This window comes from Tigriopus californicus, chromosome 4 (genome assembly GCF_007210705.1).
Source record: "Tigriopus californicus strain San Diego chromosome 4, Tcal_SD_v2.1, whole genome shotgun sequence".
NCBI lineage: Eukaryota > Metazoa > Arthropoda > Copepoda > Harpacticoida > Harpacticidae > Tigriopus > Tigriopus californicus.
In genome coordinates this window covers 10458966-10485013 of record NC_081443.1, presented here as the reverse complement: position 1 = coordinate 10485013, position 26048 = coordinate 10458966, and the positions used below count along the sequence as shown (strand labels likewise).

General features: G+C 39.2%; 3 protein-coding genes across 4 annotated transcripts; 2 read left to right on the top strand and 1 right to left on the bottom strand.

The window, feature by feature from the left end:
* Positions 1–476: 476 nt before the first annotated feature.
* Positions 477–4232, bottom strand: LOC131879377 (DCN1-like protein 1). Its single transcript, XM_059225677.1, has 5 exons — positions 3935–4232; positions 1837–2080; positions 1595–1763; positions 1134–1347; positions 477–1050 (listed from the first exon to the last, which is right to left on the bottom strand). Exons 1-5 carry the CDS (start codon positions 3935–3937, stop codon positions 883–885), a joined length of 798 nt encoding a protein of 265 aa, XP_059081660.1. The 5' UTR covers positions 3938–4232; the 3' UTR covers positions 477–882.
* Positions 4233–6793: 2561 nt separating this feature from the next.
* On the top strand, positions 6794–8851 carry LOC131878956 (nucleoside diphosphate kinase 7-like). Of its 2 annotated transcripts, none has more exons than XM_059225122.1 (7): positions 6794–7038; positions 7101–7232; positions 7388–7505; positions 7574–7784; positions 7852–8059; positions 8122–8216; positions 8503–8851. In XM_059225122.1, exons 1-7 carry the CDS (start codon positions 6901–6903, stop codon positions 8726–8728), a joined length of 1128 nt encoding a protein of 375 aa, XP_059081105.1. In that variant the 5' UTR covers positions 6794–6900; the 3' UTR covers positions 8729–8851. The 2 variants fall into 2 exon arrangements, with proteins under 2 accessions (XP_059081105.1, XP_059081104.1); XM_059225121.1 differs by having other exon boundaries at positions 6796–7038; positions 8122–8376; positions 8468–8851.
* A 4613-nt stretch (positions 8852–13464) lies between these two features.
* Positions 13465–18190, top strand: LOC131879227 (uncharacterized). The gene is made up of 4 exons (XM_059225488.1): positions 13465–13733; positions 14955–15176; positions 16720–16993; positions 17748–18190. Exons 1-4 carry the CDS (start codon positions 13694–13696, stop codon positions 17896–17898), a joined length of 687 nt encoding a protein of 228 aa, XP_059081471.1. The 5' UTR covers positions 13465–13693; the 3' UTR covers positions 17899–18190.
* Positions 18191–26048: the final 7858 nt, after the last annotated feature.

Below are 26048 nucleotides of genomic sequence, written 5' to 3'. Positions count from 1 at the left end.
TTTGTAGACCTACAAATCCAGAGGCTCTTCAAGCTAAATAGCTGATTTTTCGGTTCGAAACCCATTCCTGCCAGGACTCAGGGGGATAGGGTTCTCTGGAGACTGACCATTCCAGGCTCCGCCCACACATCAAGGCGTTCAATGGCATCTTTCTGAGCGCTGCGGATGTCCACAAAGCAACCAAAAGCAATGGCAAGAGTCGTCGTTCCTCAGAGGGACTCTAAAAATGTTAGTGAAGTTACAATCATGTGTTAAATGGAAACTCATACCCTTGCTGTCTTCTTTACGCCTTTTGTTTTGCAGTTGTTGGTCACGCAGTTAACGTGCTAGAACCATGTTTATGCCAATGTGCTCATGCTTCCACACTTTACTAGCTAGAAAACGGACACCTCACCTCGAACATATTCAACGATGGCAAATGAATTACTTTCTCTTTGAAGTGAGCAAATTTATGTGAATGTAATAAGCCGTACCAATGTTATTTCCAAATTTATTCGAGCTCTAATCAATCCCAATACAGAGCGAGGGAGATTGAGATAGTCGTGCGTGTGGTTATGTGTCAACCAACCCTCTTACTTTGATGATGATGATGATGATGATGATGATGATGATGATGTCATTCAACCCTCGAGATCCAATGGATCGTCGTCCACTTGACTTTTGACGATCCAGCCTCGGGGATTGAGACAGGAGAAATACTTGGGGCCACTATCTGTCCCAAAGTTGACGAGTTGTTGGTGGGTTGGTTGTCCCATTGAATTGGTTCTAACCTCGGCCAGAGACAAGAGAGGGCGGGAATATATGTTTTATTTTCAACTTTTTTCGGCATTGTGTGTGGGATGTATGTTGTTGTTGTTGTTTCGGTTGACTCGGGCTCTCAGTCTAAGAGGCTTGGGGAGAAATGATGGGCCGGGCGTATTCGACAAAGTCATCTATGAGGACGGGCCATGCCCCGTTCTCGTCATAATTGGACATCTTTTCATCCACCGTCTGGGCAAAATCCAGCAACAGGTTCCAAGTGTCTTTGGGAATGGATCTTTTGTGGTTTTCCTAATTGAAGATAATCAAATCAATCTTTCAGTGATCCGTTCAGTTCAAGCACACTTCAGACAGGATGGGGGTTGCTGGCTTACCTTGAGAAATGTGATCCATATGTTAAGGAATTGAAATCGCCCCTCCAAGACAATATTCCAGTAAGCTAAGGCCATTTCTAGCTCTAAGGATTTTTGCCCCGGATTCTTGGCGTAGTTGAAGGTAAACTGATAGAAGTCTTTGAATCGATTCGGATCCATAATCTCTCGTTCCAAGGTGGGAAGCTTGCTCTTGAGTTTCTCCACGGAATCACAGCTGAAAAATGCGAACATGCCATTGTTGAGAAAAGTTTTCAGTCGATTCACAAAGGACCAAACAAAGTGGTTACGGATCTCTTGGATGTGATCCAAATAACACGCATTTTTGACCCCGTTCCAGACAAATTTTCCAAAGCTGCTCCAAATGCAAATACATTACGCACTAAAGCATTCGACAATACTTGAAAACTCACATCCCTGTGGTCAAATCGTATCATTGGAGCAATTAGAAAGCCACCACTTACCCTAAGTCTGCCATGCCGGACATGAACTCTTCCCGTGAAAACTCGCATTGGGCTGCCGCCTTGAATCGCCAAGCCAACAAAAGGACCAAACGGGAACTCGCGTCTAACTGGAGGTCCTCCAGGAGCTTCACCACGCCGTTCATTCCGATCTTGCCCGCATCGTTGGGATCTATGAGCCGCAGATTGGACACCAGTGTCAGACGCTTTTTCCTCTATGCTCAGAAGATGCTATGCCATCTTACCTTTGTATTTGTTGTAGAGCTGTTCCAATTTGCGTCGGTCAACGGCCGGGGCACGCCCTGAGACCATGGGAGGCTGGCCCCCACCCCCGCCGTGGAAGTAGTCGGGATGTGAGAAGTAGGCGTCCAGGGCAATATCCAGCTTCCAATCGTGCACGGACAAACATTGAATGGCCACGCGTTCCGTCGTCTGCGTCAATGACATGAACTCGCGCAATCGATCACGGTGCGCGGATTTGATCCGATTCTGTATGAAAAACGAACAACAGGGTTGGTAGATTCTTAGCTCCGTATTTTGCACATGATTGCGAAGTTATTTTTCGTTTCCGAAAACACTTTTTGGTTGCAAATCGTTCTGAAGAGCAATCAACATTGGACATTAGAATGGTGATATTATATTGTATAATTTTTCAAAACTTTTTGAGGACTTCTTTCAATCTTTGCAATATTCAGTAGTGAAAGATGACCGATTGATAATTCTCATTCAATTTAAAATTCATGTGATCGTCCTATCCATTTTCGAATAAGTGTTGGCGGATCTGGCTTTTCTTGAATATAGGTCTGATCTGGAATTTGGTTGAAAAATTATCCAAATCTGACTTGAAACTTGTTTCAGGATCAAAGTCTCCTTACCCCGTACATGTTGTTAAAACTTCATCACGAGATGCATTCCAAACAAGTCTAATCTACAGAGCACAAATGATTTTGACTCAACTTGATAATTTGATCATTGGAACTTATCTATCATTTCATTCCGAGTTGACAAAGGCCGCCTGGCTTGGATTTAATGGAGTTTGAGAATCCATAGCCAACTTCAGAGTCACAACATAATGTAAAAAATATAAACAATGGAAAAAAAGCTCTAGGTGTTTTCAATAGTATGGATAAGGGTAACAGGGCCTCTTGTAATTGACTCAGAGATGTTTAAAACAAACATTGAAATAAAGTGTCACTGTTTATAGTCGCATATAGAGATTTGCTCCATTTTATAATGCAAAATAGCACGATAATTCGGATTTGCTGCTCATGATTGAACCGAATGGTCTGAACTGAACGTCTTTTATTTATTGACCCAAAATGATCGATCTGCATGGTCTCACAACATAATCATTTGGCACTAGAATTTGGAAGAAAAGATAGATTATCAATAAAAGATCTTCCCTTAGGAGTAGGTGTATTTAAGTTACATATTTAGGGAAGCACAAGTATATTCCCTTGCTCTTTTGCATTATATTCTATATTCGAAAAACAACAAGAAAGAGGTGAAAGCAGTTTTTGGGGGTAGTTATGACATGTGTGCTCTCTTTCTCATGTTTTGGATCAATTGTTTCGCTCTTTTTTGAGAATACGAGACTCTAAAACTCCATTTGCTCATAGAAATCCCATGATGAGTAGGGTCCAAAGTATCGATGTGGAAACAAAATTAGAATGATGCATGACCTATTTTTACCATGGTTTGTCCTTGTTAGGCCACCACTTGAAACAAATTCCCTTCGTAAATGCATTGTGCATTTTCTTATTTGATGACGTATTTTTGATTGATTTATCGTGAAGGACCCGTTTCTTTTTGATCAAACTTCACTTGCATTACACATCCAATGAAAACTAAATCAACTTTGACAGCCCTGATCATCTTCGTCAATGAGTGAGTTTCGGGCCAGTTCTTCTACAAATATTGGTCTTAATTAGGATGATTATTTGGGCAATTTTGCTCTTAATCAAGACCAACTTTATCTGCAAAATTAAACCGGGCCTAATTATAACCCATAAGTCTCAAGCCGTCGATCTAAATCATCAACTACTATGTTTCCCTTTCCAAATCTGTCTAATCGATAGAGATCAACGAATCCAAAATCCGAAAATAATCTAATCTTGGACATCGTCCACCTGCACAAATGTCGCATAAATTCTATTTATAAACAAACACCCCTTGAAGACTCAATTCATCCTCAATCTCGTTCTATCCAACCATTTTGCTTTTCAATCATGGGCAAATCAATCCTCGACACGGTCGCATTACTTTCAATCATTACCATCAACATTTAGTTTCTAATCTCGCGGGCTAAAAAGCAGCTCGTTAGGGTCTTTCTTTATTGGTTACCATGGTGGAAAGTGGGATATTGGCCGGGGTCCAAATGGTCCAAATCGAACAAGTCTAACTGACGGATGGGGACAGTTGAGGGGCCGCCCACGGCCCGGATTCCGCTCAGAAGAGGAGTCTCCCCCGAGTAAGGGCGAAGGGCGGAGGAATAAGTGAGTGGATGTGCGACCTTCAAGGTCAAGCCAGCCGCCTTCCCGTCCTCTGCACTCGAGTTCTTCTACTCGACGACTTGACTCCTAAAGACAACAGCTGACTCACAGACTCACTAACGACTAACTGACTGACTGACTGTGTATCCCTTGGATTAAGGACTTCTAGAGATGTGGACTACGCGGGAAGGAGGAGAAAATTCGGTATCGTCTAGTGATGGCAAGAGCCAGGCTTTAGAAGTCTGAATCGACAGCTGAAGTAAAGCTTTGGATGACAAAGTGGCGGCATCTGAAGGATTCGCAATAATAGAACCAAGGCCCAATCAGTGGGAAACTAACAAAAAGCTTGACATTAGTGGCGTCTATGGAATATATATGGCGGCATAGTTTTGGGGCATTTAACTAAATCCCATATCATGAAGAATAATGTTCTTTTTTTTTCAAAGAATATGGCTATAATGGATAGCGGCGCTAAACTATAGGTTCAAAGTAACTTTTTCCCTGGCTTGCCTCAAGTCCATGTTTTCTCAGTCTCTCAGTAATGTTCAGTTTCTGGGTTTAGTTTCAATGATGGCAGTAGAGCTATTAGCTGGTGCTTGGGTCAAATATTGCCTTTTTATACAATTTAGCGCCTAATTTGGATGGCTGAAAACCCTCACCTGTCCATTACGATCATGTATCTGATCTAAAATTGTGTTTTATTGGGTCAAAATGTATGGCCCCATGAATTCAATTGGCCAAATTTGAACCACAACTATGACTTGGAGAACATAGGAGTGGTAGTCCCGAGTTGAATAATAACGATTCAGTTAAATTTAACTTTTAACCCCCTCTCAATCACCTGGATGCGTTTTTGACTACATGGCTTTAGAGCAATTTTGTAATTCAATGTTACTAAAGTGACAGCTCTTAATTTGTTAGTTTCTAAATATTTAGGTTTATGAATGTATTGTGAAAAGGGTCTCAAACTTGCTCGGACCTTAAGTTGGCGGCTTTCCCAGAGTCCTGCTTTACCATCCATCTTTTCTAGAAGCCCGCACTCAGCTTCAAAAAGGCTCAGAGGATAAGGGTGACCATATGATTAACCATTAGAAATCATAGAATGAGGTAATTTTGAGCTTAAAGAGATGCATTGCCGATGAAAAAGCTCAAGCCAAAGGAGGTAATGAATACCAAAACTAAAGCTTGTAAGCGAAGGCCCACCAAAAGAATAAATTATTAGGGGACCTCAAATTATATAACAAAACAACGAAAATAGAAAATGATGCCAAACATTTTGAATAAATGGCCTGGGGAAAAGTATGGGATTAAATTCTCAGCTGTCTTATTAGAAGAGAGCTGATTTCGATATCTTTGCCGATTTGTTTTCAAATCTAACACTTTTTTTTCATCAGATATGGTCGTTTTGGAATGTATGCAGTATTCAAATAAATAGGGTGGCTGGGGTGAAAGTAAGCTCGAGGGCCAGAATAGGCCCGGTCGGAGACCAGATGAGGTCATGATTTTGACAATGACGAAAAACGTAGTTGCATTTTTGTTGCCAATAGTTCTTTATATCTGGACTTGAAATTGAGGCGCAATGAAAATACTAGCGAAAAGAGAACGGTTTTTTAAAGAAACATTGGATGGTTGAAAGACAAACTTTAGGACAGTCTGAATTGTTTAAAGATGAAATGAAGGATGCGTCGCGAATATTCTAGTTATGTTGCATAAATTCCATTTCCTACTAAGTGTATTTCAGATTAGGGGTGGGGAATGAATTGAATGGGGAGGGAGGAGATAAAAGATGAGGAGTAGCCTAGAGGTCTGCCACAGCTCACAAGTATGAGAGAAGTCATTGGTCGATTCTTTTCACTAATCTTTTGGTATGAGAAACTTTTAGGCGCCAACCTCACCCACAAATGGAAAGGCATACTAATATGGACACGGCACTGCCTATTGGAATAATTTGGACGATGTGATGGCTCTCGTCTTTTGCAGAGTGAGACTCAACACTCCAACCAAATCACCCACCAATGAAAAAAAGAAGTTGAATAATCCACGGAGTACAGTCGTGGTCCTGATCATTATCTACAGACCTGAGACAACAGTTGGCGTCGAGCAATTAGAGGTTACATCTTCATTATGCCAAATTTATCAAACCTGGCTTTTTCAACGTGAGATTGGCAGCCCTTTAAATCAAAAAGTCTTGGGAAGTCAAACTAGCAACAACCGAACACAAAATATCTGAGCTGGGATTCAGGTTGGTTGAAACCAAACCCGTGTTTTATTAGTCACCCTGCCTTATACCCTTGGGCAGTTTATGTTTTCCATCACGAAGTAATAATTTTATACGACACTTTTTGTCAATGACCAATGCGATGCTCAGCGCTTTCAGGGCTATTGCATATTTCAAATGATGAAGCAGACAATGTGAAGTCCAAGAATCACGATCGTATTAACCCAGATCATAAAATCCAACGAATATTGTGCAACTGTCAAAAACATTAGTCTTTTGCTCCCAACTAACTTCGAAAAGCTACAAACTATAAGATTTGCACGAAATTACACATTTAAAGGCCCCGACAAAGTAAGAAGCTTCGTAAAACACTTATCGACCCCAGTTCTTCTAATCTGCATTTCCCAATTTCCACCACCGAACTCTAGGGTGGAGTAACATGCAAATTTATCTAAAAACATGTTTTCCTCATGACCTAAACATTTCTTTGAGGTTTCGATTCTCTTTTATTTGGGTCTGCAAGAGTTTCCATTTGATGTGTCAGCGGTTATTTATCTGACAATTTCTTGCATTAAGCAGAGATTCAGATCAGGGATCTCATGATCAAATCAAAAGAAAGGCCACATTCGTCGGAAATAAGACATGGCGTCCGTGCTTCAACTTGGATTCCCGGTGGAATTGCAATTCTCACTCTAATCACTGCATTTTTGCTTCAACAATATCCTGAAGTCCTCCAAGTGTGTTTTAAACCTAGAATGCAAGGTCTTGCATATTAACAGGACGTTCAAATCAATTTCAGAGTTTCTCCTCCAAAATGAGTTCCTTCAGTGATGACAGTTTCACATTCACCGTGAATTGGTACGATCAGACCATGGACAAAGACCGGAAATTCAAGCTCACCTTCTTTCCCAGGGATAATTCTGTAGAAATGGTAATGATTACAACACTCGGCCATCTTGTAAAAACTGGCAGCACTGAGTTCATAGACTGGTTTGCTACCACGGCAATTCAGTGTTGCCATTTAGGCTTGAAATCTGTGGTTAGGATGTAAAGTGTGATGATTTAACGTTTTTTTTTTCCTTTAAGTTTGACATCAAACATCAACGAGTGTTTTTAAAGCGCATTGTCTGTGATGGTCTTCATGTAGGAGATTTCTTCGTTGGTAACCACGTGGTTGTTTTGGCTCGAAGGCTGCAAGTTTTGGGTATATTTAGTTTTCAATTGTCTCTCCAAATGTTAGTAACTTCAAGCACTGAAGATATATTCCTTAAGAATATGGGGATGAAAGAACCAAGCATGCTTTGGAGCCTAACCACGAGGCCACCTTTGCCATGGTTAAACCCGATGGACTCAAGAATCTGGGAGGCATCCTCGAACTCATTGAAAACGAAGGTTTTGTGGTCAGTGATGCCAAAATGACACTCTTGTCGCGTGAGCACGCCGCCCTTTTCTATCAGGAACACGACAGGCGTTCTTTTTTTGGGTATGAGTTACCCTTTCATTGAATGAAAACTGGCCATTTTTTTGAAATTGTGTGTAATTATCTATAGGGAATTGTTGGAATACATCACGTCAGGGCCGGTTGTTGCGTTAGAATTGATGAGATCCAATGCTGTCAGTGAATGGAGGAAGCTTTTGGGTCCAACCGATGCAGCCAAAGCAATTCAAGACGCTCCACACTCAGTCCGTGCCAAATTTGGAACGGATAAGACGAATAATGCCGCTCATGGGTCAGATTCGCCCGAAGCGGCCGCCAGAGTAGGTGCTAAATACGGTTTGCCTTGAAGTTATGCTACAAATGAATCATCAATATTTGGCAGGAATTAAACTTCTTCTTCGGAAATGACCAGAACAAAAGTGATAGAGGTGCCTTTCCTCAATCATGGGCCAAATTGGAAAACACAACCTGTTGCATTATCAAGCCACATGCTATGAAGTCAAAGTTCACGGCCAGCATTGTCAAGGACATCCAGGCTTCGGGATTCCAGATCGAAGGCCTTCAAACGTTCCATTTGAAGTATGAACATGCCGAGGAGTTCTACGAAATCTACAGAGGCATCGTTCAAGATTACACGGTGAGAAATCCTGGACTTCGGATTTCATTACGTTTTCAAAACTATTTTGGCTGTTCTTGACCAGTGTGTATTGATCTTTTCACTCCTGTAGGGCTTAGTGAAGCAGTTGTCCTCCGGCAGATGCATGGTCCTAGCCATTGGTTATGGTGGATCGGGATCGGAAGATGAGGAAGCCAGCCAAAAGTTTCGGGATCTGGTTGGACCGGCTGACCCTGACTTGGCCAAAACCATTCGTCCCAAGTCGCTCAGAGCCAAATATGGTCGGACCAAGGATGAAAACGGAGTTCATTGCTCAGATTTACCCGAAGATGCAAAGTTGGAGGTTGAATATTTCTTCAAAATCCTTCAATAGGATGATGAGCCCAACTCAACATATCTTCGAATGCTGTGATTTTGACTCGTATTTTGGTGAACCATTCCATGTTATTAGTTTTTGACAGCGCTAATAAATCTCATTCATGCAACTTGCTCAATATATATTGAAATATTGTTTTCATTGCATAAACTCGAAGACATTAAAGTTTTAAAACAAACCTTCAATGGTGCTCTGATTCATAATTAGCTGGGCTGGCCAAAAAATAAAAATGCATCATTTTTCACTTTTTTCAATCCTTTGGGCATCGCTTTGTCTCAAAAAATCGGGTCTTTCCTTTTTCCTTGAAATTATAAAAATATAGAAATGTCATGCAATTTTTCTAGTAACATTTCATGATGCTCATTTGCATTTCTCGTTTCAAACGGCCGTTTTTCCTGAGTGGCGTAATTTTCTCACTTTTTGGACACCACAACCTTTTGAGATTAGGTCTCTTCAGCTCTAAAAAACAAAGTGCTTCCAATAGATTTTTCAGTACATGGCCGAAGTATCTAGTGAAAGAAATCCTATGGTAGGCCACAACCTTCTACAAATAGGGACTGTGAACAAGCTTCCCGCCAAATTGGCCTTTTGGTCATAGCAACTCTGATCCACTTTTTGAATTACTCATCATTTGGACAGCCCTGCTAATTTGCGCCCACTTTTAAAGTCGAAAAACATTTAGCAAGTATCAATTTCCCAACCAAGTTTTGACAACTGTTTAGAATAGGAAAATCAACTATAGGCACAAAATGTAACACATCTTATAATAATCAGGACTTCATTACATTAATTGAAGCATTGTTCATGCTTGAACTCTCATCACCGGAGCCTCAGTTTCACTTTGGTGTCTTGCGTCCAGTTTTTCCTGAAACTGTCGTTGCTTTTTAGTCTCAAAAAAGCACCGCACAGAAGCAAGAAACAGATATAGTTTGTCAGGAATGGTCATGGCTGGTTGCATAAACTATCAGGCGTGTCTTTTTCTCCCAATTTTTATGCAGAAAGTACGATACTATTTGCCAATAACGACACATGTTTGGTCCAGCATTCTCTTCGTGTAAGCTTGTTCACACATTGCAATGGGTGTGTCAGTTGCTCGATGACGACATAAGAAGATTATTCCTTCACTTACTTGGGGCAGTTTTTACTCAAATTTGGAGAAGTTGGCAGAACCCGAGTGTCTGTCTCGAGCTCGAGTCCGCACTTATATTTCCTTTCGATTTGTTCAGGAGATCCTGTATCATTTTACAAACGCAAGTCCAAATTTGGTTCCTTATTCTTGCTTTCGCTTTAACTCCCATTAAACCAAGTTGGGTGTATATTTGTATTATGGGCCTTTAGTTATTCCCGTTATATTTATTTCTACATATTTTTAACTTTACTACATAGATTTCCAAAGCTTTTACAAAAAAGACCGTAGCATCACCTCACAATCCTGAATCAAGCCAGAGAGCTCTAAATCAAACAACTAATTGCAATCCCTGTGTCAATGCTCAGTGTCGTTGTTTTTTGATCCAATTTTTTTGACCTTGTCTCATGAACTTATGACCAAAGGGGGAAACCATATGGCTCAAAACTCAATAAAACCATAACTGTCATCAGCAATCATAAATGGGGTTCAACCATCAAAATGTCAATATTGAAGTAAGCTTAGTGTTGATCAGGCTATGTTTTTGCCAGTGTTTGTTTTTTGTCTTTTTATTCTTTCCCTGCACTCGAGTTCTTTGAAGGGCTCTTTGTGAGTCTAGCAAGAAGGATTCACCTTAGAACTACTTGCATGAACCTGTTCTACACGAAATTTGAGGTTTTTTCCCATAAATATTAGGTTGGACTCAACCGTCAGTTGCGACGAGTGTTTTCTCTCTTTGCTCATTCTTCATTATTGTATTGTCTAGAAAAACGAACGTCATATTTTCAAATCTCGGCTAGAATATCTGTGGCAATTAACTCATAAGGGGAGTAACGAGTGCTTGGGTTATAACTTTGATTGATCTGGAATATTCGTGGTTGCTGGTTTTTGTGCATCGAGCCATTTGCTAATATTATTGCCATCCGGAATCGAGGCGTGTCTGAAGAGTTGTCATTGACTTGGACGCCAACTTTCACACTGCAGATGGTGGTGAATGAGAACCTTGAGAAGAAATTAGGCAATTTCAATCTGATGCAGTTTAAGATTGGTAGACATCTTCAACTACGTTTGACAAGGGAATTATGGCTATGCGTTTTTTTGTCATTCAGTACATACGTACATGCTAGTTACATCCAATTCCTATTGATTGCATTTGAATTGAATGATCAACCGCTTTCGAGCATTGCTTTATTGACAGCTTTTTTGGCACTTCGCGATTCTTGGAAACACTTGGAAAAAAGGTCCAGATTAACTAATCTCTCTGTCTCCCTCCCACCCTGTTCTCCAAACGTAAGCAATAACAAACATTAGGCCTGGGATTGTGTGCTACGAGCATACGAAGGAGTCCCTTGCTGTATTACCTTTAAGTAATGATTGACAATTGCTAAAAGAAAACGAAAATCGTTTTTCAGTTTTTCAATTGTCTGATCTACCACTTTGATATGGCAACCAATTTAATCCTTTGTTTCTAAATTAGAAAATTTGACCTTTTAACAAGCAATACTTGCCATTGGCAAGTGGCCATTGAATGTAGTTTGCATGCACTTAGCAAATTAATTGTGATATTCATTTTAAGTGAAAAAAGAGCCATTTTTTATGTTTCTTTCATCATATGATTCTTTGTGTATGACTCAACGTGTCGTTCGTTGTCCATTTCATGTCAAAAATCCTTTATAACGCAACAAAATTTTCTTCTTTGAGAGAGAATGGCTCATGGATTTGCCTGTGGAATTAGATAACAAGTGGTTGCGCTTTTTTCAAGCAAAATATGGGTTTTGGGTCGATGTCCGATTTTTAATGAAAATGAGGTAATGGAAAACTTTCAACTTGTTTCGCTCTAATAATATTTGTTGGAAGTAGGTAGTCGGTGATCCCTTTGCAGGTTTAAGTCAGACTTGGACAGGTTAATGACCAAAATATTTTATCAGCCAAACATTCAAAAGCTTGCCATATCCGTCAACTCTGATTCCCTAGTGTGTCAGGTATTATATGAGTAAAAAGTTAAACTGAAAAACGTAAATATTTCACCTTGAAGTGAAAGGCATTGCTTTCCTAGTAGCCTGAAGGAAGTCCAAGACAAAGAGATTTCAAAGGGCAGACCACACTATGACAACGGCTTAAAACTGATTTGTTTTACTATTACATTTAATATAATTATATCATATAATTTAGGTGATAATTGGTTATCTAGTATACTACAAATAAGCTTAAGCTTTACGTTTGTCTACCACTTGCGTGTTCACAAGTAAAATTCAAAAACACATATTTTACACCTTTATACTAGTAAAAACTGATTAACAAGGGTCGAAAAAATAGTTTTTCAGGTAAAATTAAGTTTAACATTATTTGGTCATTTTGGGGATTTATTAAAAAAGGTATGCATATATTTGCTATTTGTGGTTGATTTACTTGGTAATGTTCCTTACATTATGAAATTGCTGGAAGCTACTCAATTAAATGTCCTATTCTTACTCTAATCATATAACCTATTTTAAAAGGCTTGGAAGTTTTACAATTATTTGTCAATTTTGCATATTTGCCGTGTTAAAAAAAGCGTTCTCTGGCTCCTTCATTGTTCAATTTGCCCCCCAAAACACTTGACAGTGAAACCTTTTTTTGCTCTTACTTTGAGACTAACTTGATTTTTTTTCCCGTGAATCATGCTGAATCTTCCCAACTCAAAAGAGAAATAATTATATCTATGTAAGTCGTCAATTAAAGTGTTCAAGATTTGCAAATTAATGCAAGGCTGCATTAATCCAATCTCAATTTTCCTTTCACAGTCCCTAAAGATCACTCTGATGCTTTTCGTTTTATCTGCAAGTTTTCTTGTAAGAATACATAAAACTCTTTCTAACATCTTCACTTTTTTCCAACCCTCTTCTCTAAAAAGCGCCACAAAATGGCTTTGGGTTAATTTGACCATAATTAGGCCAAAAAAGATAACAACTTAGGTTTTAGGTATTGGTAAACCACTGAATCTCTTTATTGCAATCGTCTATCACTTTGGAAACCATGACAAATGTGTCCAATGTCTGTGCATCCCACAAAACTTGAATCTTCCTGAACGCATGTGCAAAACTAGAACCTCACTACATACAAAAGTCTATCCTTCGCAACAAATTCCCCTCACCATCCATATGAAAAGTGAGCAAACAAACAACAAGGTTTTCTTCACGTTCCGTTCAGATTTCTCGTATCGATTAACGGTAACCAATGGCCAACTTTCAATTCGTCTCGAGATCGTCTTCGTCTTCATGGTTTGCAATTCCCGGCCCTCTTTGAAAAGTCTTGTTCTCAATGTGACAGGGTTGTCAATGGACAAAAGACCCTGTCAAAATCCGAGCATTGGAGATCTGGCCGAGATCTGGAGTAGATCGAGGACAGTTTTCTAACGCGAACGGTGGATTGCATGGATGCCGACTGCTTGAACCAACCATCCACTGAAGATGAATGGTTGGTTGGACGGCCGGTCGGTCGGTTGGTTGTTAGAGGAAAAATTGAAGCGTCAGTGTTTTTTCTAGCCAGAGCTCCTGCTTGGCCATCCACTAGATTATCGTTAATTTCGACGGGCACGAGCGCTGGGAGGTGTTTAAATAACTCTTACTTTCTACTATTCCATTGCTGTTTGAACATCAGAGCAGTGAGAAGACAACTCAGATTGGTCCGGAGAATCACATAAAAGTGGTTGTAGTAACGAGAGTGAGCGACATGAAGTGATGCACTAGATACTGCTTATAGAGTACTTCCAGACACTTTTTTGGCCTCTTTTATTGGACTTGTTTCTTTGGATCTTGTTGTGTGCAGTGTGACTTGCTTAATAACAAAAGATCACCATGGAATACTTTAGAGACGTCCTCCAAAAGTCTTTGTTGGGTGAGTTGCCAAAAAACACCGTTAATCAAAGATAAGGCCGATGGCGAAAGTGTCGTGAGTTGGTATATCATAAAAGCTATTTGTTCTGTAGTGGCATGCGACATTCAAAATCATTGGACTGTGCTCGTTTCAAATTAGTTGTGGTTGTTCCAATTAGAAAGAAATGGGAAAATATGCATTGCATGAATTCAGTTGGCACCAAAACCGACCTTTGAATAAGGTATTTACGCTTGGTTTTAAGAGACTGATGTTTTGACCTACTTTACCTCCGTGGGAGAAGGACGTTTTAATAAATACTTCACAAGATACTTGACCAACCAAGGAATCCTCGGCTAATGACTGGCAGGAAATGTGTCAAAAAACGGCTTGTTTGTTTTTCATTTGCAGTTAAGCGAGAACATAAGTTAAAATTCATTGACAGTTTCCTGAAAACCCAATGGTTTTATGGGTTTGCTAGTGCTTCCGTTGACGGAATAGAAAATGTCTTATTTGATTTAAATGAAGATGCACCACGTGAATCTAACAGATATTCGAGGCGACAACCAGAGACCGCTAATGGTCATTTCGCAAAAAAGGCCCCGTAATTGAAATGGTTTTAATTGGTAGGTCCACCGTGATGAATCTACCGCCTGACTGCAACCAACACACCTTCCATAAGAAACTGTAAAACCTGGTCTAGAAATCTAGGTGTTGAGTTGAGATTGCAATGTTCAAAAGAAATCCATTGCTTTCTTTTTAAGACCGAATACCATGAAATCTTGTATTGTGCCTGCTTTGTTATACTGTTAGTTGCATTGGATGCTTAAATTATTTTCTACGCAAACTAAGATCTTACAGAGAGTTAAAAAGTGGCGTCTCTAACTGTTTGTCGAATCTCATACTCAGCCTATCAGACCTCTTTTACAAACATTTTTGTAGGTTTATGTGCAGTAGGTTTCTGGGTATTTCTACGTATTAGGTCGTGTATGAATTTATTCACAATTCAACTTTACCGCTCGGTGGAAGAGTTTGACTCATTGGTGGTCAATAGGCCTTTATTTCAATATCTTAGATCATGACGGTTTGAATAGATCACATCTCACAATACTGCATGATTCGGCTGTTTTCTGATTAAATTGCCCATCAATATCATGTCGGCTCATCACTAGTTTCGCTCTAATTGGATTGCAAAATGCTGACCTTCTTGGCGCAGGTCTTTGACATTAAATGTTCTCATTTCAGGATCTGATCCAGCAGCCAATGACCATTTATCAGATTTCACGGATTTGTCAGATTATGATCAAGGTGAAGGTCGGCTGTTCTTTAATTTGTCCTCAACCATTTCGACAGCTCAAGCGGTGGCTTTAGTCTTGGGCATCACGGCCGTTTTGGGCAGCATTGCAGCCTTGTTCTTCTTTTTCATGCTTAACATGAATGGAGGGGGAACAGATGATTCAAGCCATGGTGAGTAAAATTGGGACTTTTTTTTGGAACAATAAGAACAATGATGAAATACCGCCACTTTTTGGAAGACAAGTGATTGCAAACCTATGTACAAAAATACTTAAAACAATAAGCAAGAGTGCGACTAATTGTAAACCGCCTGTGAGGAGCTCCTTTTTTTACACATTCGTGCAATTGCTAGTTATAATTTGATTTGCTTAATTAATACCAAAAATGTTTTCAGGAGGGAAACCATGCTCCTTATTGGTGTTTTGTGCTTTGAAGCCAATGTTCCCATATAACATTTTTTAAAGAACGAATAAAGTGGCAAATGAATATTTATGTCAGACCAAAATAAGGAATTTGCAAAGCAAAACTATTTAGTGCCACACGCATATCAACACGCCAAAAAGGGAGCCAAAAGGGGAAAAGTACCAAATGTACTAAGTTGGCAAACTCATCAACGCAAATAATCATCATTTCACGCGAGAGGGGATAATAAGATTAAATTTCCTAAGAATTTTTTTGTTATTTTGAACGATTTTCTGCAATAATAGTTTAAATTTGCACTTGGTTTCTACATTATTTCAAGCGAAATGTGCCCTAATGTGCTTGAAATCAAAGCAATATTGTATATACAGCTGTCATGAAAATAGGACTGATGGCGTTCATTGAAATAAAACCATTTTGATAGACTCTTCAAGGGCCTTTAGAGTTTGCGCACCTATACCCCGCCGCTATTGTTTGAAGTACCCTTTGGCCGTTGGGACGTGTCAGTTTGATTATTGGTGGATTAATCGATTACTTTATCATGCTGTTTTATATTTTCTAATTAGTATCAAGGTAGGTTTTCAACGGAGCCGCATGGACATATATTGTTCCCATGATATCCTTGTCCCCCATTTTGATTTACATCATACATTTGAATTTAATGAGTCTGTGACTCGAGATTGTTGACTACTAACAAAAAAATCTACAATGGCAGACGTCGAGGATTATTTGGCCACCAGAGGTCACTTTGGTGGAGAGTACCTAAAAACCCAGGATGAGCCAATGATCAGTTCGCGCAAACCCCAAGGTCGGGAATTGCTTAAGCTAAAAGGAGCTAGATTGTCAATTGAAAACGCCTGGTCCTAAAGCAGCCTGTTTCAAAGTTAAAACTGTTAAAAAGGTGGCTAATTTGGAAATTGTTTCCCCAAATCTTCCCAAATCTAAGAACCTTCCCTAAGAATTACTTGAATATATGGCAGCTCTTGTGAAGCTTTCCATTGATGTTAAGTTCAAGTAGCGTTGCAGAATGAGGTTTGATTCTTGAGAAAAGGAGAGCAAGATAAGGCTAGGTTTCTGTGCCAGGATAGCTCATAATTCAATTGGTTCAGACGCCTCAATGGAGGGGGGCGCTTTAATTCTACCTGTATCTGCAGTTCTAAGCCAAGCAGTTGGGACATCTCCTGCCTAGCTCACCCTGGTGTCAAACTTTCGAACGTGATCCCGACGTCTGCCATTGTTCTTTGTTAACAAAATATGAATTTTGAATGTTCTGAAAATAGTCTTTTTCTCTAAGGGAGCGGTTACGGGAGCGGAAGTGGCGGCCATAGTGGAGGTAGTGGTTACGGAAGTGGAGGTGGCCACGGTTCATACTCTAAAAGATCCATATTGGAGGAAAGTGGATTGCTTCGAATTGTGTCTTTGATTCATGAACTTGAACAAGTCCTGGACATCGCTGAGAACGATGGTCAGATCTCCAAAGAATGCAAGATGTTCAAGATGTGCCGCACCATTACAAATACCTCATCTTCTCAGGCCAGTCTCCTCCAAAATATTTTGGAGAAAGCAGAGTGAGTACTTTTATGCATAGAACATGAAATAGAGCTTATTACAAAATTAGGCCTCTTATTGTTGTTTGAAATAAAGCCGTAATGATAAAACTCTTCAAAGACGACAATTAATGTCTTTATGACCTTATTATTAGTTGATAATAACTTTAGCTTATCAGGCGCAAAAAAAAGAAAAAGGTAGTTTCGGAGCTCTTTTGACGCCTTTGTTTTCAACAGGTTGTAAAAATGGAAGGAAGGAAACAATTGGAACAAGGCTTCAATATTTGGAAGGACTTGAAAAAGTTGAAAAAAGAGAAATGTGGCAAACGAAATGTCAAGCCAAAATCGTCCCAAGAATGTAAAGATTTTTTCTGGTTTCAACTTTTTTCGAGGTTTACTTATAGCTTTCAAAGGCAGAAACGCCGCAAATCAAAATTGTCGATGAGCAACAGGCTTTAGTTCCTTCGGTAATTGTCCTTTATCTGAAGGAAGATGCCCCAAAGAATTTTTCCTTTCACCTTCTCCGAAAGAAATATGCTTTGAAAATCTGGCCTAAACAAATCATCATTCAAAGCTAATAGTACGAGTACAATCCATCAAAGCTTAATCCTGTTGCTTTTCATGGCTTGTTCTCAAACACATTCTAAGAAACATCCTTATATTATCTTCTAGCGTGCTAAACCTGTTAGTGTTTCAATTTAACGATTTCAAATAATGTGCCCTTATGTTTAGATACAAGGTTTAATCCACATTTCTCTCAAAACTCACTTTTCAGGTCTGTATTGGAAACAATGGAGAATGGCCTGGACCCTCATCCTCTTGCAAGCACAGATGCGTTCGATCTGTTAAATAGTTACAAAACGACGGCAGAAATCGCCAAAGTGAAGGGACTCTGCAGCATTGTTGAATCCGAGCGTTGTACATAACTTTCATAACGCTGAAGTTGGAAAACGCTACGCTATTTTTTTCAATCTTACTAGGAAACAGATAAAAGGGGCAAATGTGTAATAAGATATTTTGTTGAAATAAACATGAGTGTGAGAAAATGGTTGGTTGTGTACATGTTTTTACGATGGTCTTTTTTTGCATTTGGGTGCTAGGGTCGGAGGGATGAGCCTCGCCCGGCTTTTTCCGATAGGCAGTGACGTGTTCGTATCGGTTTTGGTTCTCCGTCTGTGGGCAGGGATAGCGTTTAAAAGTTTCCTTGAGAAAGATCGGAGATGATATTCGAACCGGTATAAAGAAACTGCGCTAACCACTTTACAACGTCTCCTCCCTTAATGGTTAAAATGCCTTTTCAGATTTTAAGGGAAATGTCCAAACAATGTTGGCATCATTCTAGTTGTAAAAATAATATTTTAATTTCATTGGTTCATGTAGTTTTAGTTCAGATTTTCATTTTTTTGTTGAGTAGCTATGTCTCTTTCATTTTAGCAGTTTCTGGAGATTCACTGTATTATGGATTGGGACGCAGTTTCGGTTCTGCAACATATTTCTCCTTTAAAAATCAGACACATATTTACATGTTTAAATGGGATATCAGTAAATGGCCAGGTGATAAATGTTAGGACTTGGCTAGCCTAGGATCAAGCCAGTATTTGCAAATTGGAGAGCAGATGCTCTACCAATCACAACTAGCCTCTTCGCCCCAGGTATAGTAGGTTCCAATTATGGAACTGAGACTTAGAATGACATAATTTTCCTTTTCATTTCTTGATTTGGTCGGCAAAAATGGCCTGTACAGACATTCAGAACGAGTCGGTGCCTATCCTTTTAAAAAATGCTTATTTGCATTTTTTGTGCATATGAATTTTTTTTACAAATTTACTATCAATAAAGACCATGTTTCTATGCAAGTTTTGACTTGCCCTACTTATTAGGTTTACAATGAGAGAATGGATTTTAGGTTCCTACATTTAATCCATATAAAGTGATAACTACATCTGAGACTAATGTTGCTTACATTGCAAAAATCATTTGAAGCAAAATAAATAACAAATCGAAAAAGATGGAAACCAAATTGTCTTTGGCCAATTCATGACAGTTGTTTTTATGTCAAAAGACTTTTTCAGGGAAGGGGTAAAATTTAAAAGAAAACCTTTTTTTCATGGTGAAAGATGCAAAATGGAATGTACCCAAACTGATGCAAGTTATGTAAAAAGATTCGGAAAAGTGGAAAATGATTAGATTACATCATTTTCAGCCCTTCTTCAGCCCTACTGATTATGCTAAATTAGTTTGGGGTAGGAAGGGTCAAAACTCCAGTAGACTGTTTGCAGGCTTGACGTAGATTGAGTCACCTTTGTGTTCCTACGAGTTATATGGCCTTGAAAGGAATGAAATTCCGCTTAATGGCCTTTAGGGCCAGTAGGTCTCTTCCATGAAAGATTTAGGCGTAGTCGTCCAAAATAATGGAAATTTCGATGAGCATATTCAGTTGAAAGTAGGCAAAGCTTTTCAAATGAGTGGTTGGATATATCAAAAAACCACTAAAATCATGAACGCATCTCGATGACCAAGACTAGTCATCAGGGCTGCACCATTAGTCTTGTCATGATGTAGGTTCGTCCTGTCCACAGCTTTCTTGAAGCTCAAGAAAACGTAATTTTCAATAGATGCCTGGCAGCCCTGATTTCTTGACTAACAAATCGGACCAAGGTTTCTACCGACAGCCCATAGAAAACCATAATATATGAAGTTATCTATGAGACAGCCTAAAGGTAATTGCAGCTGAATTGGCCTTTTGTTATGACTAGTCATGGTCGAGGTACGTCCATAATTTTCAGTGGTCTATGATATATTGCACGTCTAAGTCCATAGACAGTACCCCGTTGCTAATCCTGACCAAGTCGTTTGTTCAATTATAACTTGAAGATGTTTCACCCATTGGGACTTCAATTAGTTCAAGAGATTTCGAACACTTCATAACCGAAGGGAATACGTGGATGTTGTTAATCCAGCTGCATCTATCAAGTCAGACTTTGACAAGCTTTTGATTAGCATTCCAGATGAACCCAACATGCAAGCGGTCTGTCAACACAAATATATTAGCAAATAAAATTTAATTGGAAACAAGGACGAGGCCCTGTAACTATTCCTTCTTTGAACAAATGCCTAGAGCCTAGAATAAACTTCCATTGGCTGTGAGGGTGACAAACAGAACGAAGGAGTTTAAGAGGAAGTTGTCACATCTCGCCCTGTGATAGGTATCAAATCAATGAAGCATGTGCTCTCACTTTGAGTGGTTGAATCCTTCCCACTACACATTCTCTTTTGTCATTGCCCTGATCCTTGAGGGATCTAAACAATAGATAGATGAATTATATTTGTCTTGTTTTATAGTCCTGTGTATTACATTCCCTGTCACGGTTCGTATAGCCTGTGAAAACCAAACCACAAAAAGCGTCGACCCAAATGCCAATGAGCAAATTTCATTTTTTTGCAAGGCCATAATACCCTTAAGAATCCAAATACAAGGCTGCCAAACCCTGCATAACTTGGATGAAAGACTCCTTAGCCCTGCGAAAATAGACACCCATTGATTCGTGTCTTCTGCAAAGGGATTTCTAAGCAAATGAAAATTATAGTCCCAGCTATAAATTGATGCTCCTTGGTTCTCTTTTTTCAAAGTTGTCTCTACATATCGTATATGATTTATCGATTCATGGAATAGACGTGTCTGGTTGACATTATTTTCCATAACGTATCCATTTGTGACAATTATCTTTAAGAACATAATGACAGTCTAATAAAATGAACTCGACATTTTAAAGCACACCTTTAGTCTCAATAGGTTATGGAAACCATATCATATTTCCAGAAATCGCAAATTAAATTACAAAATGTGATGGTGCAACTTCATGCCTGTATCAGGGATGGCGCAAGGATTATGCATAAAACACAGATGGATTTTATTGCAGGTTTTCACAGTAAAGCTCCACAATGCTAACTGTGACCCTCCTTGGCCCAGGCATGCGCCTGCTTGTGAAGGCTTCAAAAGTTCCCAAAGCAAACCAATATTCCCCGGCCGATTTGAGATCTGCATCCAGAATAGCATCATTTGGCGAACTATTGGACAAACCCCAAAAATATGGATCACGGGGTATTGGTCCTCCTTTGAAAAAGAAATCTTTGGGTTTTTTCATCCCAGTCACCAGAAATGGATTCTCGCTCTGACTCCAACGAAAGCAATCATTTGGATGTAAGTCTACAAAACAAAAAATAAATGGATCAACAAAACCGACAATGTTGTCCAAATGTATGGAAAATCGACTCTGTTCAGGAATGTTTGATCAGATATTTTTTTTGTCAAACCCAATAAACCAGGCTTTGTTTCTTAGTACGTATATGCACTGTTCATCGACTTTTTCGTAAACCTATCATGCTCTTGGTTCTAGATAAGCAATATATTGTTTTGATCGGGATCCGGACGTGAGAGAGATTAAGTGCAATAATAGTACTTAATGTTTATATAGGTAAGCTGCAACGCCCTAAACAGGGAGTGAATCTTGCAATGGCAGAATATGAAGATCAAAGCTTCCGACCAAATCAGGGTAAAGATGAGGAAAAGTTATAATATGAGTAGTAGGTCTAGTGACCAAAAACACCAAACCGGAATCAGGAATGGATTGTACGTAAGTCAAGCATTATGCTTATACACGCATTAGGAAGTCAATTTTTCATTTGGTGGATATAGTGGGCACAAGTGATTGATAACTGATAATTGCAGCTTAGGAACTCGATTATGATAGGGATTAAATTCTTTGCAGCTATTAGAAAAACCAGTGAAAACCAAAATAAAAAAATGAGTACAAAGGTTCTGGCCGCGGATTTAATCCTTCATCTGATCATGTTGCACAGAAGTGAATAAAAAGGTCCCAAGCAGGAAAAAACAAGTTAAGAAGGAAGCAGATAAGGACCCATAAGACAATAAAAGGGAAAAAAGTCCCAAGAATGTGAAAATAGTGGGATAAAAGGTCGGAAACCAATCGAAAAAGGGAAAAAATCGCTTGAAAAGTGAAGAATTTGGAAATTTGGCTCAAAAATGTATTTCTGCCAAAACGGACAAAAATGACCAAAAGCTTTTTCCCGGTTTTAATAATTTATCCAGGTCTACTTATTCCAGTTCCTTAATCAATAGGCACTCAAAAATAGGTTTTCCCAACAAACTAAATACGATACGTATGTGGGAGTGCTGGTTATTTGCAACTTTGTCATCTAAACCGCACTTTTTTGTAGTGTCTTAGTTGAAAGCCTACTTTCTTCACGTAATGAAGATGACGAACCACGTTGCAATAACTCTGTTTGTTTGTTTGTTTGTTACTATTATAGTTCAATGGCTCCCTCGGGCCGCTATCTGATCGAGAACAACCTTTAGATTTTCATAATGATCTCCAAATCCTTAAAAATGTCTTCAAAGCATCTCGTGCATCGGATAAGGGGCCCGGCTAATTCTTTTCATTTTCAATTGCATGGTTTGGACATGAGTAGATGAATGAATTTCTCTAAATTGTCTACTTGTCATCTTATTTTAATACCATTTTAACCTTCGATGCTTTGTTCTCCAAGTAGACCTTGTCGAAGTTGTTCGTGAAATTTATCCGAGGACTTATGGCACACGTGGTAGGATTGAGTAAGATCAAATGCCACACACTTTTAATATTTTTCAAAATAACGCACCTGGGTAGCACAATTTGAAATGGAAATGGCCATCCCTGCCTCGATAGCTTTCAATGTCATCTAGAAGTGAAAAGAGCTTTGCTTCTGGAGAGTTCTTATTCATCGCAACAATTCCTCTGGGCCAATATATTCCATCAGAACAATCGTGTCGAAAGATGAGGACTGCTAGATTTGATTCGAGGTCTTGCCCCAAATTCGGATATCCTTCAGGAATCTTTTGATACAAGAGGGCTTCGAGAGTAGCGTTCTCAGGTGCCAATTGGACTAGCTGTTGTCTATGTAGCACACATTCCTTTTGCATTAGTTCCAATATCTCACAGTTTTGATCCAGGGAGCATCTGGAGGCACATACGGTTATTGGATCTGGAAAAAATAACAGTTTAAAGGAGACTTTTGTCTCTAATAATTTCTATTCTTTTTTATCACTTCTTCTCGTTTTCTTCTGTTTTCCCAAGTTGCAAAGTATTTGATCATGGCTTACTTCTTTAGCTTCAATGAAAAATGCGATCCGACACCCTGATTTGGGGCATTTTTGGGAGGGAGAACTAAGACAAACATCACAGTCAAGTCGCACCATCCGCTCATTGAATTTTTGATAATCGAGTGATTTTGAAAGAGTTGTGTTATAAAACCCAACAAAATGAACATGTTTGGTGTTGATCGGTGAACGCATTATCAAATTGGCTCAATACCACAATGCCGTTTGCTTAGGCATGGAGTACGCCAGTAATGGAGTGGAAAGCTCTCTGAAACCTCGCTACAAGACGTTTCAGTTTTGCGTTACCCCCTAATTGAGTGCTTGAACATGAAGATGGAATTCATCTAGCACTCTCTCAGCGGGAATGCATCTGATCAGGAAACATCATATTTTCCTCACAGAGCCCGAAAACATACTTGTTCCTTTTTTTAGTTCAGGAGTGGTGCTCCAGGGAACACGGGTTATGATTGATGTTGTACTCAATTGCCACTTTGATCTTAGCTCAATTTGAGCAAACTTTAGTCCTCTGATTGCAATTATTTGTCTCATAAGGCAAAAGCATGCAACAATACTAACGTGCTTACGCATTCTCACTCTATTGTCGACTGAAGTGTGTTGTTGCATTCAAACAGTAACTGCTTTAAGCAGCAGTATGTTGGACACGAAATGTTGATAATTTTCGTGACTAGGGGATGAGCTACTCCAAGTTTTCCCTCTTCAGTTTCGTATGCTTGCCTGTGAATTCAAATCCCTGGGAAAATTTCCAATCGCTAATATTTTTTATAGTGACCCANGGGGGATGAGTTACTCCAAGTTTTCCCTCTTCAGTTTCGTATGCTTGCCTGTGAATTCAAATCCCTGGGAAAATTTCCAATCGCTAATATTTTTTATAGTGACCCAACTTGTAATCTAATTTTAGGTCTAATTTCTATTTTTGTACAATTGTCATAACATACTCATTACCACATTTTTTATAAGTGGATTTTTGCCCTTCTCAGATATTGTTAGTATGTTCAAGACTTTTGGGGCAATAGATAGAATTTGACTAATAAAATAGCGTGATCACTATGGAGTCTGAACAGTATTTTCAGATATAGAGGTTTACCAATCTGAGTAAATCGTCAAATATTCTTTTACATTGTGAACTGTTATGCCCATAAATTTGACGAGCAGTATTAAAGAGAGAGAAGGCTGACAACTGTTTCTGAGAGTACAAGACAAAACGTCTAAGACTGACACAGGTAAAAAATGTCTTGGCAACGACGAAGAAAGCAAGAAAAAGGCTAAATTCCCACAACGCTTAAAAAGGCCTGTTATTATTAGCAAATTAACCTGTCATGGTGATTTTTTGGTAGCACGTCAATAAAACACATGACACCATTATTATCAATATTCTTCTTCGTTTGTTATTGCAAGGAATCTTTTGAGCAAATGTACTCCATATACAAGCTAATGTACGGATTCATCTGAGTTTTATCATGTCTCAGGAACAAAACTGATGATGGTCTTCAAGCTTTACCCTCTTTCTTCATGATTCACGAATACCTAAACATGTTCAATTTTTCGTTGTTTTCAAAAGCGTGCAAGCGCAATTCGTATAATTTATTTCCATTTCCAATTACTTGATTGGACCTTTTATCGAAAAAGCTGAGTTACTTGGACTCAAAAACTTCGGCAGACCCATCTACCTTCAGGTTCTCTTGTACAGCCTCATGTGAATGTTCTTCATCAATCTGGGCCCCAGTAAATTCAGACAGCCTTCAAAACGTACATAAGGTTGAGGGGTCCTTCACACGGCAGATCTCAAGGTTGGAGAAGCTATCCTATTAGGATAGACTAAAATTATTGAACATTTACATCCTTCAAAGGAGATACCAACGTTACCAGATGTTGCACATATTCAAAAGCAGTCATGGTCTCTGGTTAAACTCAGGAATAACCACATCGTATTGTGGCAGGAGTACGCTTGGGACTCCAAACAAGTCAACCCCTTATGTCGACTTTTATAAAGAACTGCGGTCCAAATTATACAGGATGCGCAGCAAAATCTGCACACAAAATACGATTTTAATTTCCAGGTCCAGAGTGGAAGGAGATCTTCACAATAAAACTATTGCGCTTCAAGACATTGAGGATTTTCTTTTGCACCTCTTCTCCCGTTCTTCCCTTCTGTTTTCATCAAGTCTTGACAGTCCAGTCCTGACATAGCTTTTCAGGTCCAAGTCCTGCCTCACTACCTTCGTGAATGTGACCTCAGACACCTGAAGCTCATTGGAGAGGCACCTCATGCCGACGATGGGGCCCTTAACAATTTTTATTTTGAGGGGTCCAACAAAATCCTTTGATTGCTTCTTGTTGCTCCCTCTTGACCTAGAAGCTCTTTTCAGATCTCCTTTGTCATCCAATGTCTTTTTTATAGCATAGAGAGTTGTTCTGAAGACTTTGATGACCTTGGATGTACTGAAATTGAGACTCCAGCGGCGAGATAATCGGAAATTTGATGCTTCTTTGCAAATTCAGACTTCATTTTAGATTTTGTCAAAAAGATTGCAAAATGTTATCGTTGAGCGAGTTTATTCTCTTCCCAGCAAAAGAAGCCGTAAGTCTTTATCTGTCATAGAAAACTGGAAATTAAGATCCTGCTTAGTGTTCTGATTTTGCTCAAGCACCCTAAATCCAATTTGCATGGCTACTTATCCAAAATTCCTGACCAGTCATACATTCAGGGTCCTTCTAGAGGTGCAAATGCCAATTCTTTGGTAGGCCAAGTATTTCGTTTTTCATGGCCCTCTTTCAAGCGAGACGAATTCCATTATTATTTTTTTTACATGGAACAACATTCTTTGTATCGGTTACAAAATCAGTAGGAAAGATAAAAATTACATCGTTATCCGATAAAAGCATGTTTTCAAAAAAAAA

Bases quoted from the DNA above. Each gene is read 5' to 3' on its own strand.
- LOC131879377 (XM_059225677.1), bottom strand. The intron at 1,764-1,836 runs GTAAGATGGCAT...TGCGGCTCATAG, and splicing joins GCTCTACAACAAATACAAAG to ATCCCAACGATGCGGGCAAG. The intron at 1,051-1,133 runs GTAAGCCAGCAA...ATCTTCAATTAG, and splicing joins TATGGATCACATTTCTCAAG to GAAAACCACAAAAGATCCAT.
- LOC131878956 (XM_059225121.1), top strand. From the start codon at position 6,901: ATGATCAAATCAAAAGAAAGGCCACATTCGTCGGAAATAAGACATGGC. The intron at 8,060-8,121 runs GTAGGTGCTAAA...AATATTTGGCAG, and splicing joins CGCCCGAAGCGGCCGCCAGA to GAATTAAACTTCTTCTTCGG. The intron at 8,377-8,467 runs GTGAGAAATCCT...TCACTCCTGTAG, and splicing joins GCATCGTTCAAGATTACACG to GGCTTAGTGAAGCAGTTGTC.
- LOC131879227 (XM_059225488.1), top strand. From the start codon at position 13,694: ATGGAATACTTTAGAGACGTCCTCCAAAAGTCTTTGTTGG. The intron at 13,734-14,954 runs GTGAGTTGCCAA...TTCTCATTTCAG, and splicing joins CCTCCAAAAGTCTTTGTTGG to GATCTGATCCAGCAGCCAAT. The intron at 16,994-17,747 runs GTGAGTACTTTT...CTCACTTTTCAG, and splicing joins AATATTTTGGAGAAAGCAGA to GTCTGTATTGGAAACAATGG.